Below are 12,850 nucleotides of genomic sequence, written 5' to 3'. Positions count from 1 at the left end.
AGAGTTTTAAGCAGAGATATGGCACAATCTGGCTTACATATTCAAAAGATCACTGGATACTGGGTTGGGAACAGACTGCAGAGTGGCAAAGATGGAAAGCTTGGAGACCAAACAGGATGCTGTTGCACTGAAGAGAAGTAAGGGCGGCTTTGTTGGATCATGGTAGTAGTTGAAGAGGAGGTGGTAGGAAGTGATCAAATCCTGGTTTTGTTTTGAAGATGGAACTAACAGGGTTTTCTGATAAATTGGGGATAGGGTATGACAGAAAGAGGAGTCAAGAACATCAATTGTGGGAGGCCGAGGTTGGAGGATTGCTTGAGGCCAGGAGTTCAAGACCAGCCTGGGCAACATAGTGAGACTCCATCATCTCTAAAAAAATGAAAAATATTAGCCAGGCGTGGTATTGCACGCATGTAGTCTCAGCTACTTAGGAGACTGAAGCAGGAGGATCGCTCACTTCAAGGCTGCTGTGAGCTATGATTGTGCCACTGCACCTAAGCCTGGGTGACAGAGTGAGACCCCATCTCTTAGGAAAAAAAAAAAAGTAAAGAGTGCCCATAAGGTTTTTACCTTAAACAGTAAACATCCGGAAGGATAGAATTGCTGCTGACTGAAATAGGGAAATCTTACAAGGTAGTTTTTTTTTTGGCATATTATGGGGGTACAGATTTTAAGGTTTCAATAAATGCCCACTTCCCCCCCTCCCCCCAAAAGTCTGAGTCTCCATCATGACCATCCCCCAGATGGTGCACATCTCACTCATTATGTATGTATATACCCACCCCCCTCCCCCTCCCACCTGCCCAATACCCTGTTACTGTAGTACCTATGTGTCCACTTAGGTGCTACTCAGATAATACCAGTTTGCTGGAGAATATATCTGGTGCTTGTTTTTCCATTCTTGGGATACTTCACTTAGTAGTATGGGTTCCAGCTCTAACCAGGAAAATATAAGATGTGCTATATCACCATTGTTTCTTAGAGCTGAATAGTACTCCATGGACTGCAAACTAGTTCAACGTCTGTGGAAAGCAATATGGAGATACCTTAAAGCGATACAAGTGAATCTACCATTTGATCCAGCAATCCCATTGCTGGGCATCTACCCAAATGATCCAGTGACACTCTACAAAAAAGACACCTGCACTCGAATGTTTATAGCAGCACAATTCATAATTGCAAGGCTGTGGAAACAGCCCAAGTGCCCATCAATCCAAGAATGGATTAACAAGGTAGTTTTTTGTTGTTGTTGTTGAGGAATTTAAGTGTTTGATTTTGGACATGTTGAATTTGAAACGTCCGTTAGGCCAGTGATATGCAGACTGGCTCTGGTGTGGAAACTGTCTATGACCAATGAAGTAAGGAACTTATACCAAACTTAAATCATCTTAGTCACTAAGCACATTGTTTAGTTCAGTTTACATTTTTTTCTTTAAGAAGTCTTTCTCAATGAAGGAAGTAGTGTTTTAATTTGCATTCTAGCTCAAGCTTCTTATCTCCTTGTGAACAGAAAAGAAATAAGGGGTTTAGAGTGGCCAGAGTAGAGATAAGATGTAAAGCCATGGATGTAATGTAATGTCCCAGGAGGTGAAGGTAGATAGGTAAAAGGACTGAAGACTGAGCCCTGGTCATGCCAATATTTTGAGAGTGAGAAGGTCAAGCGAAGACAATGTCTCAAGGAGGGAGTGATTAGCTGAGAGGTCAGGTAAAACGAAGACCAAGAATAATTAGATGATTGGTGACCTTGCCAGAAGTAGTTTGGGTGACATAGTAGGACAGTAATCATTTTCAGTGGTTGAAATGAAATGGATGAAATGGAATGGAACTAATGCTTATGAAGTACCTTTGATATGCTAGGCACTGTGCCATTAAAAAAAATGTAAACCCTGTGAGAGAAGGGATGATATTTATCCTCATTCAAATGATGAGGAAATAGGCTTAGAGTATCAAGAATTTTATCAAGGTCATGTAGCAGTACAGACACCATGTATACAATGCTACATATTTTCAGCAACAGTTTCAGCCAGTATTTCCTTCATACTCACTGCTGGGTGCTGTTTGGTCTCAGTCTTCACTTAGGAAGACACTGGGGAGAAGTCCCAATCCAGATCTAAAGGTATAAAATGCAAAGTATGTTTAAGAATGGATTGCCAAACTAAGCAGAAATCATCAAACCAAACTATGTTCTGCAGTGTTTTGTTGTGATACCTGACCTTTTGTATCCTTTACAAATGATGATCTGAAGCAGGCGTCCTCAAACTACGGCTGGAGGGTCGCATGCTGGCCGCCTAGCATATTTATCCGGCCCTCCGGGTGTTTTTGCTGCTGCTGCCTGTCCTGCTTAGCAGCCAACTCGTCCTGGGCCCACAGTGCGCACTCTCCAACGGTCTAAGGGACAGTGAACTGGCCCCCTGTTTAAAAAGTTTGAGGACCCCTGATCTGAAGAGTTTAGCTTTTTAAATTTAGCTTCTGATTAGTTTTTGGTATTTCATATTTTAACTAATCTTTTCAAATGGATTTTTAGTACCTGTTTATTATATCCTTTTTAAAAATTGAGTAACCATATAGTAGTGTTTTATGTCTACTCTCTGGAATGTTGAATTTACTTATATTGCAATCATTTCTATACAGTGATTTCCTCTAAGAGTTTCTTCCATAATAGTTCTATACTTCTCTTCTTTAGTATAATACATTCACTTTCCTAGAACCTATCAAAAGGCTTTTTCTAGGAAATATTTATTTCTCCTTCCAAAGCCTTTCTCTTTGAGTCTCCATGGAAGAAATTGTCAAGTTTTGGGGGGGGGGGTAACTGAAGGCTTCCATTCCTTTTTTTATGCTATATTTCATAGCAGGGCTATTCTTGGGCTAGGCAGTGTAGAGTTATTAACAAGGCTTTTTTTATTTAATTGCAGAGTTTCCATAGTATTACCCTAACCTAGCAAAATGTTTATACTTTGACAATCACATTGTCCTTAGGATATATCCATGTTCTGTCTGTAGAATATGAATCCTGGAAGGATTATATGCCATTATTATCTTTAAATATTCAAGTTATTCTAGTTTATTGACAAAAGATTTTTATTTTTATTCATTTTATTTTATTCATTTTCAGATGTTCGCACACAAGCCATGTACCAGATGATGGATCAAAGCTTTGTAGGACTTATTTTTTCCTGTTTCATAGAAGATAAGAACACAAAGGTATCTTTTTTTGTGTGTGGTGTGTGTGTGTGTGTGTGTGTGTGTGTGTGTGTGTGTGTGGGTGTGTGTGTGTGTAAATAAATACACATACACACAGAGTAGAGAAAAATCTCTTTGCAATTTTAATAGGGTGGCCAGGGAAGGTTTCAATGAGAAGGGTCATTGAGTCAGGACCTGAAGAAGGTGAGGGAGCAAGTCTTGTGGATTTCTTGGGGGAAGAACATTCCAGGCAGAGGAAATAGCCAGTGCAAGGACCCTAAGGTGAGTGCATTTTCAGGGAACATTCAAAGAAGTTGGTGTGGCTGTACCAAAGTGAGGAAGACCATGACCATATATCCCAGTTTGTCACTGTCAGTCCTAGTTTTACCCTATTATCCTAATGTTCTATTTAGTTAGTCTCTTTCCCTCTCAGAAGTGTCCTGGTTTGGAGGATAACTCATTTGGTCATCCTAAATGAAGTCCAAAAGATAACTGGGGGCCAGATCTTGTAAGGCCTTGGCTTTGACACTCTTGAGTTGGGAAGTCACTGGAGGGTGACTTTATGTTTTAATAGAATCTCTCTGGCTACTGTGTTGATGACATACTGAATGGGGGACAAGGGATGGAGGGTAGAATCCATGGCATCAGTGAAAGCAGTTAGGAAGATATTGCAGTAATCTAGACAAGAGATGATGGAAGCTTGACCACTGGTAGGAGTAGAGATAATGAGAAGTGGTGCATATATTTTGATTGGTAACATTAATAGTAACAACTACTACCATTTGTCACCTGTTATATGGCGTGCACTTATTAGGTGCCTTACATAAATATACTCTAGCCCTGACAACAAGCCTATGAGGAATATTATTATTCCCATTTTATAGATGAACAAACTTAAGCTCAGAGAGGTTAAGAAGCTTGATCAATGGCTGGTCTTGCCATTCTCTATTTGGATTAGGTTTGAATTTTATGTTTCATGTCAAGCAGTTATATATGTATCAGTCCAAACAAAAAGAAAATTACTATTTAACATTATCTTAATAGGCATGAATTCTGCCAAGAATACCAAGAGTGTCCTGTCATTTAGTGCATTAGTTAAATTCTCAGAATCTGTGTTAAAAATGAATTTATTGTTGACTGAGTATATGATCCATCTAACAGAAGTTGATTTATGGCATATTCCATCTTTGGAATCTCTTTTAACTTTCTACTTCTAGAGGGGCTTTTGAGTTTTGTGTTAGAGTCTACTAAATTGCTATAGCTTTCCCAATATTAATCCTTCTTTGTATGTCCTTTCTTTCCTTTTCTTGGTTCTTTTATTTATTTATTTATTTATTTATTTTTTGTAGACTGGCCGGGTACTCTACACTTGCTTCCAATCCATACAGGCCCAAAAGAGCTCAGAGTAAGTATGACAAAGATATATATATATATATATATATATATATATATTGGTAGACTAATCTCCACCAGGGAATTGGTTGTTTTATTTCATTTTATTTGTTTTGCTGGTAAGATACTAAGAACTCTGTATGTCTACTTATACCCATTAATAGCTCTATGAGGAGTTAGAATCTCTTTAGCAGCTTGGATATTGGGAATTTAGGAAGCTAGGATCATATAAGCACTGTAACTATATCACCACAGTCCTGCTCCACATTTCCTATACTTATCTTAAACTGAGTTATACTGTTACTTTTCCTTTCTTTGGTGAATTGTAAAACAAAGACTGAGTGTGCAGGGTATTATATATCTGTACAGATTCTTGTCTTGGCTGTGGAATAAACTTGATTTCAGAATTATAGTATCTCATTTAAATGTTTACATAAGTCAATTTCCTCATTAAAATACAATTCAATCTAAATTAGCAATCTTAATTGAGTATCTACTATGTACCAAGCACCATGGTAGGCACTGAAGATGCAGAGTTGAAAGCCAAGTTAATTGTCTAATTGGGAGATAAAAACAAAGACTGTCTTAAATTTTTTAATATATTTATTATATTTTTATTTATTGTCTGTTATCAATTATAAATATAGTAAATAAAGGGGCACAATTTTTTAAGATTAGAAAATTAACCAACAGAAGAACAAAACATAGTTATGTAACTACATTGGGAAGAATAGAGATGGGGCAATGTGAACTAAATCCTCATTTATGAGACCAAGATAACACAATAATAAAGAATTTATTGTTTATTAGTATAGCATTGTTTGAAATAGCAAAGAATTGGGAATAAACTTAGATGTTTATCAGTAGAGAGCTGATGATTCATTCATATAATGGAATGATATGCAGCTACGAACAACTATGAGGAAGCTTGGTAATAATATATAAATATTTCCAAGATATACTGTTAAATGAAAAAGGCAAGGCATAAGAACAGTGTGCATAGTATTATTTATTTGTATAAAGATATGGAAGAGAAATAGATAAATAAAACACCTGCATATTTGATTATAAATACACAGAAATGTCTGGAAACACATTAGTCACATCAGGAGAGATAAAGTGGGTACGAGGGAATGGAAGGTGCGAAGATTTCTTCATTGCATCTTTTTTATAGAACCTTACAAAAGTGTTACTTAGCCAAGAAATGTTAATTGTTTTTTGTATTTTTTTCTTCCTTTTCTTTCATATTATGGGGGTACAAATATTGTTAGGGTTACAAATATTGCCCCTGCCCTCTCCCTCCCCCTGATGTGCCAGAGATTCAAGCGTGTCCAATCCCCCGGTGGTGCACACCACACACATTATGTAAGTACACACCCTTTTCCTCCTCCCCCCTCCCACCTGCCCACCACCCGATGAAAAGTTTTTTTCTTCTTTTTGGTCTGTTTGTTTGTTTTAACATTTTGGTTACATTGTATACCTTTGCCTCTCCCTAAGAAGGGTTAGAGTTATGCCCTTCCCCTCCAAAATGCTTGCCACATCCCTAAGATTCGGTCCCCCCCCCCGAATCCCTGGTGAACATTAACACCATTTGAGAACCATAGTTTTAATCAGTCACTACCAATTTGATGGTGAGTAGATGTGGGGCCCATTGTCCATGTCTTGTGTTGCCTCACTTTGGATAACGGGCTTAAGCTTAATCCAGGATAGCATAAATGGTGCTAGCTCACTGTCACTGCTTAGAATTGAGTAATATTCCATTGTGAGCATATACCACATTTTATTTATCCACTCATGAATTGACGGGCACTTGGGTTGTTTCCATGACTGTGCAATAGTGAATTGTACTGCCATAAACATTTGGGTGCAGATGTCTTTATAATAGAATGTCTTATGCTCTTTTGGGTAGATGCCCATCAATGCTATTGTTGGGTCGAATGGTATTTTTATTTCTAGCTGTTTGAGGTATCTCCAAATTCTATTCCACAAAGGTTGCACTAATTTGCAGTCCCACCAGCAGTGTAAGAGTGTTCCTGTCTCTCCACATCCTCGCCAGCATTTTTTGTTTTGGGATTTCTTGATATAGGCCATTCTTACTGGGGTTAGGTGGAATCTCATTGTGTTTTTTTTTTTTTTTTTTTTGAGACAGAGTCTCACTTGGTTGCCCAGGCTAGAGTGAGTGCCATGGCGTCAGCCTAGCTCACAGCAACCTCAAACTCCTGGGCTCAGGAAATCCTCCTGCCTCAGCCTTGCGAGTAGCTGGGACTACAGGCATGCACCACCATGCCCGGCTAATTTTGAGCAATCCGCCCGCCTCGGCCTCCCAGACAGCTAGGATTACAGGAGTGAGGTACAGCGCCCAGCCACTCATTGTGTTTTTTTTTTTTTTTTTTTTTTATTTCGGCATATTATGGGGGTACAGATTTTAAGGTTTCAATAAATGCCCATTTCCCCCCCTCCCCCCAAAAGTCTGAGTCTCCATCATGACCATCCCCCAGATGGTGCACATCTCACTCATTATGTATGTATATACCCGCCCCCCTCCCCCCTCCCCCCTGCCCAATACCCTATTACTGTAGTACCTATGTGTCCACTTAGGTGCTACTCAGTTAATACCAGTTTGCTGGAGAATATATCTGGTGCTTGTTTTTCCACTCTTGGGATACTTCACTTAGTAGTATGGGTTCTAGCACTAACCAGGAAAATATAAGATGTGTTATATCACCGTTGTTTCTTAGAGCTGAATAGTACTCCATGGTATACATATACCACATTTATTAATCCATTCTTGGATTGATGGGCACTTGGGCTGTTTCCACAGCCTTGCAATTATGAATTGTGCGGCTATAAACATTCGAGTGCAGGTGTCTTTTTTGTAGAGTGTCATTGGATCTTTTGGGTAGATGCCCAGCAATGGGATTGCTGGATCAAATGGTAGATTCACTTGTATCGCTTTAAGGTATCTCCATATTGCTTTCCACAGAGGTTGAACTAGTTTGCAGTCCCACCAGCAGTGTAGGAGTGTTCCTCTCTCTCCGCAACCACGCCAGCATTTATTGTTTGGAGATTTTTTGATGAAGGCCATTCTCACTGGGGTTAAGTGATATCTCATTGTGGTTTTGATTTGCATTTCCCTGATGATTAGAGATGTTGAGCATTTTTTCATATGTTTGTTGGCCATTCTTCTGTCTTCTTTAGAAAAGTTTCTGTTCAAGTCCTTTGCCCACTTTTAATGGGGTTATTTGATTTTTTCTTCCTAATTTTCGTGAGTTCTGAGTATATTTTAGTTATCAGTCCCTTATCGGATGCATAGGATGCAAAAATTTTCTCCCTTTCTGTAGGTTGTCTGTTTACTTTCATGACTATTTCTTTGGCTGTGCAGAAGCTTTGTAGTTTGATCATGTCCCATTTATTTATTTTTGTTGCTGCTGTGATTGCCTTTGGTTACTTCTTCATAAACTCTTTGCCTAGGCCGATGTCTAGGAGAGTGTTTCCAACTTGTTCCTCTAGAGTTCTAATAGTTTCATACCTCAGGTTTAAGTCTGTTATCCAGCGTGAGTTGGTTTTTGTGAGAGGTGAAAGGTGTGAGTCCTGTTTTAGCCTACTACAGGTGGCTATCCAGTTTTCCCAGCACCATTTATTGAAAAGGGATTCTTTTCCCCAGCGTATGTTTTTGTCTGCTTTGTCAAAGATTAGATGGCTATATGAGGATGGTTTTATATCAGGATTCTCACATCTATTCTACTGGTCAATATTCCTATTTTTGTGCCAATACCATATTGATTTAATTACTACAGCTTTGTAGTATAGTGTGATATCTGGCATATTAATGCCTCCCATTTTATTTTTGTTGCCTAGAATTGCTCTTGATATTCAGGGTCTTCTATGGTTCCATACGAAGCGTAAAATTATTTTTTCTATATCTGTGAAGAATGCTGATGGGATTTTAATAGGTATTGCATTGAATCTGTAGATCAGTTTGGGTAGTATAGACATTTTGATGATATTGAGTCTGCCGATCCACGAGCATGGTATGGATTTCCATCTGTTTACATCCTCTGCTGTTTCCTTCCTCAGTGTTTCATAGTTCTCCCTGTAGAGGTCTTTTACGTCCTTGGTTAAGTATATTCCTAGATCCTTTAATTTCTTTGTTGCTATTGTGAAGGGAATTGAGTCTTTGATTTGGTTCTCAATCAGATTGTTGTTGGCGTATATGAATGCCTCTTGATTTCTGTGTATTGATTTTGTATCCTGAGACTTTACTAAATTCATTGATCAGTTCCAGGAGTTTCTTGGTTGAATCCTTGGGGTTTTCTAGATACAATATCATATCATCAGCAAACAGTGAAAGTTTGATCTCTTCTGCCCCTATTTCGATACCTTTGATTCCATTTTCCTATCTGATTGCTGTAGCCAAGACTTCCAGCAGTATGTTGAACAGAAGTGGAGATAGTGGGCAGCCTTGTGTGGTTCCAGTTCTAAGTGGGAATGATTTCAATTTTTCCCCATTCAGTATGATGTTGGCTATGGGTCTGTCATATATGGCTTGTATCATTTTTAGGTATGTCCCTTCTATGCCTATTTTCTTAAGTGTTCGTATCATGAAAGGGTGTTGAATTTTGTCAAACCTTTTTCTGCATCTATTGAAAGAATCATGTGGTCTTTGTTTTTGCTTCTGTTTATGTGGTGAATTGAATTTATAGATTTACGTATGTTGAACCATCCCTGCATCCCTGGGATGAAGCCCACTTGGTCGTGGTGGATTATTTTTTTTGATAAGTGTCTGGATTCGGTTAGCTAAGATTTTGTTGAAAATTTTTGCATTTGTATTCATTAGGGATATTGGTCTGTAGTTTTCTTTTTTTGTTGCATCCTTTCCTGGTTTTGGTATCAGAGTAATATTCGCTTCATAAAAGGTGTCGGGGAGGTTTCCAGTCTTCCCGGTGTTGTGGAATAGTTTCTGCAAGATAGGTACTAGTTCTTCTGTGTAAGTGTGGTAAAATTCAGGTGTGAAGCCATCTGGACTGGGACTTTTCTTTTTATGGGTTTTTTAATTGCTGTTTCTATTTCATCTGTTGAGATTGTTCTGTTCAGGGAATCTATTTCTTCCTGGTTGAACCTAGGGAGGCTGTGTGTTTCTAGAAATTTGTCCATATCCTCCACATTTTCCAGTTTATGTGCATAAAGGTTTTTGTAGTATTCATAAATTGTATCTTGTATCTCTTCGGGATCGATTGTTATATCTCCTTTTTTATTCCTGATGGAGCTTACTATAGATTTCTCTTTTCTGCTTTTCGTTACCTTAGCCAGTGGTGTGTCAATTTTGTTTATTTTTTCAAAGAACCAACTTTTTGTTTTATTAATCTCCTGAATAGCTTCCCTGTTTTCAATTTCGTTTAGTTCTGATTTGATCTTGTTGATTTCACTTCTTCTGTTGGGTTTGGGGTTGGTCTGTTCTTCTTTTTCCAGCTCTTTGAGTCGTTTCATTGGATTGTCTACTTGTGATCTTCTTGTCTTTTGGTTATAGGCATTTATGGAGATAAACTTTCCTCTCAGAACTGCTTTAGCTGTGTCCCAGAGGAGTTGATAACTTGTCTCTCCATTGTCATTTTCTTCATAGAATTTTTTTATTTCCGTCTTGATTTCTTCATTTATGAAGTAATCATTTAGTAGGAGGTTTAATTTCCACGTTTTTGTGTAGAAATATGAGTTTCTCTTAGGGTTGATTTCTACTTTTATTCCACTGTGATCTGAGAGGGTACATGGTATGATTTGTATTTTTTAAAATTTCTTGAGGTTTACTTTGTGTCCTAGGATATTGTCAATCTTAGAGAATGTCCCGTGAGCTGATGAGAAGAACGTATATTTAGTGGATTTTGGGTAGAATGTTCTGTAAATGTCAGTCAGACCCAGTTGTTCCAGTGTTTTGTTTAAGTCCATTATTTATTTATTAATTTTCTGTTTGGAGGATCTGTCTCGTGCCGTCATTGGGGTGTTGAAATCTCTGGTGATTATGGAGTTGCTATTAATCCATTTGCTTAGGTCCAGTAAGGTTTGCTTTATGAATCTGGGTGCACCTAAGTTGGGTGCATATATATTTAAAATTGTTATCTCTTCTTGTTGAAGTGTGCCCTTCACCATTATATAATGACCTTCTTTGTCTTTCACTACTTCTGTTGGTTTGAAAACTAAATCGTCTGAAATTAGAACTGCCACACCAGCCTTCTTTTGGCTTCTATTTGCTTGGAATATTGATCTCCACCCTTTTATTTTTAGTCTATATGCATCCTTGCAGGTTAGATGTGTTTCCTGAAGACAGCATATACTTGGCTTGTATTTTCTTATCCATTCAGCCAGCCTATGTCTCTTGAGTGGAGAGTTTAAGCCATTCACATTTATTGAGAGAACTGATAGGTAAGGTAGATTACTGATCATTCTGTTGGGTTGGATATTGTTGCTATGATTTCTGTCTTGAGCCATTGTAATATCTGGCCTTTAATATCTTTGGGTTTTGGTTGTTTTTATATTCGTGGGTTATTATTATGATGTTCCGTGCGTAACGCTGTTTTGAGTACTTCTTGTAGGGCTGATCTTGTCTTGGTGAATTCTCTGAGCCTTTGTTTGTCTGAGAATGTCTTTATTTCTCCTTCATATATGAAGCTTACTTTTTCAGGGAATAATATTCTAGGCTGGGCATTGGTTTGTTTCAAAAGTGTGAGAATGGGGCCCCAGTCTCTCCTTGCTTGTAGAGTCTCATTAGAGAAGTCTGATGTTATTCGAATTGGCTTTCCCTTGTATGTTACTTGCTTCTTTTGTCTTACGGGTCTTAGAAGGGCCTCTTGAGTTCATACTTTGGTCAGTCTTATGACTGCATATTGTGACGTCTTCCTGTTTGCATTGAATCTCCCAGGGGTCCTCTGAGCTCTTGAACTTGTATATCAAGATTTTGAGCAAGGCCTGGGAAATTTTCCTCTATTATATCTTCAAACAGCTTGTCCAACCCTTGAGTGTTGTCTTCTTCCCCTTCTGGTAACCCTATGACCCTCACATTAGGTTTCTTCACATAATCCCACAGCTCTTATGGGCTTTGCTTTTTTCTGTTGTTTCTCTACTCTATTTCTGTGACTGATTTATTTAATTGGAGGGTGTTATCTTCAAGCTCTGAGAATCTTTCTTCTGTTTGATCTATCCTGTTCTTGAGACTTTCCACTGTATTTTGTAGTTCCTTGAATTCATTCTTCATTTCCAGCAGTTCGGTTACACTTTTCTTCATTGTGTCTATTTCTTTTTCCATATCCTGGAGGCTTTTTGTGGTTTCTTTGTGTTGGTTATTGAGTTGTTGTTGCAGCTGGGTGAGTGTTCTTATGATCCACATACGAAATTCTTCTTCTGTCATATTGGTTGCCTGATTTTGGTTGGTGTCCGTTTCTAGGGGGCTGGTGTTCCTCTTTAGGTGTGAGTTTTCCGTTTGGTTCTTCATATTTCCTGAGTTCTTTCGCTGATTTCTTCCCATGTCGATCAGTTATTTCTTTCCTTAAGTTATTGTTTGGGTATTCACACACCTTGTTTAGTTTCTGAGGCGTTAGGTGGTGTTTGTGTGTGAAATTGGACCACTCCCTGTATATTGAGTCAGTGGGTGCCGTGGAAAGTCTGTGCAAGATGCCGTCCCTGTCAGTAGGTGGCGTTTGCTTGGAGGAACAGGGTATGCTGTTGATTTTGTGTCCTGTTATCAGCTCTTGTTCTGGGCGAAGCTGGGTTGGGTAAGCCTGCCCTCAGGCCGTTAGCGGGGGTCAAAGTTCTGTTCTCTGCTTCCAGGAAAAGCTGTCAGGGCGGGTTTGGAATGGTCCTGCTCAGCCTGAAAGTCTGGGTTTGGGGTTGGGGCTGTCTGAGACCCGCGGTCTGCAGCGGGCCTCGCTTCTTTCCACCCTCCCCAACTCCGCAGCTACTCCTGGGTCTCTGCCAGCAGACCAGACCACAAGCCACCAAGCCTCCCCGGAGTGTGATGGCGGCGGGGAGGTTCCCTGCACAGAAACGCCACCTGGGTTGGACGCACGGCCTCCTCCTGGGAGGAGGGTTGCCCTCTAGGATGCGGATCCGCCTCTAGAGGCACACACACCTCAGTAGGCTGTTCACGTATAACCCTTCTGTGCCCCGGGCCATGCTAGCTCTCAGTGCAGGGGATCTGGGCTTCAGGTCCTACCTCTGGGTCCCAGAGTTCAAACTGTATCCCCACCAGGGAGAGGATTTCCGGTCCCAATTCACCCACAGGGAGCCCAAG

General features: G+C 39.4%; 1 protein-coding gene across 2 annotated transcripts in view; it reads left to right on the top strand.

The window, feature by feature from the left end:
- BRCC3 (BRCA1/BRCA2-containing complex subunit 3) overlaps positions 1-12,850 on the top strand; it is a 118,237-nt gene that overhangs the window by 24,283 nt on the left and 81,104 nt on the right. For both annotated transcript variants that reach the window (XM_075999773.1, XM_075999772.1), the window contains exons 6-7: positions 3,113-3,201; positions 4,530-4,585. In XM_075999773.1, coding sequence (XP_075855888.1) covers positions 3,113-3,201; positions 4,530-4,585 — 145 coding nt within the window. The remainder of the gene's footprint in view (positions 1-3,112; positions 3,202-4,529; positions 4,586-12,850) is intronic.

This window comes from Microcebus murinus, unplaced genomic scaffold (assembly GCF_040939455.1).
Source record: "Microcebus murinus isolate Inina unplaced genomic scaffold, M.murinus_Inina_mat1.0 scaf005_hap2_Mmur4.0, whole genome shotgun sequence".
Classification (NCBI taxonomy): Eukaryota; Metazoa; Chordata; class Mammalia; order Primates; family Cheirogaleidae; genus Microcebus; species Microcebus murinus.
This window is presented reverse-complemented; position numbering and strand designations above follow the sequence as displayed.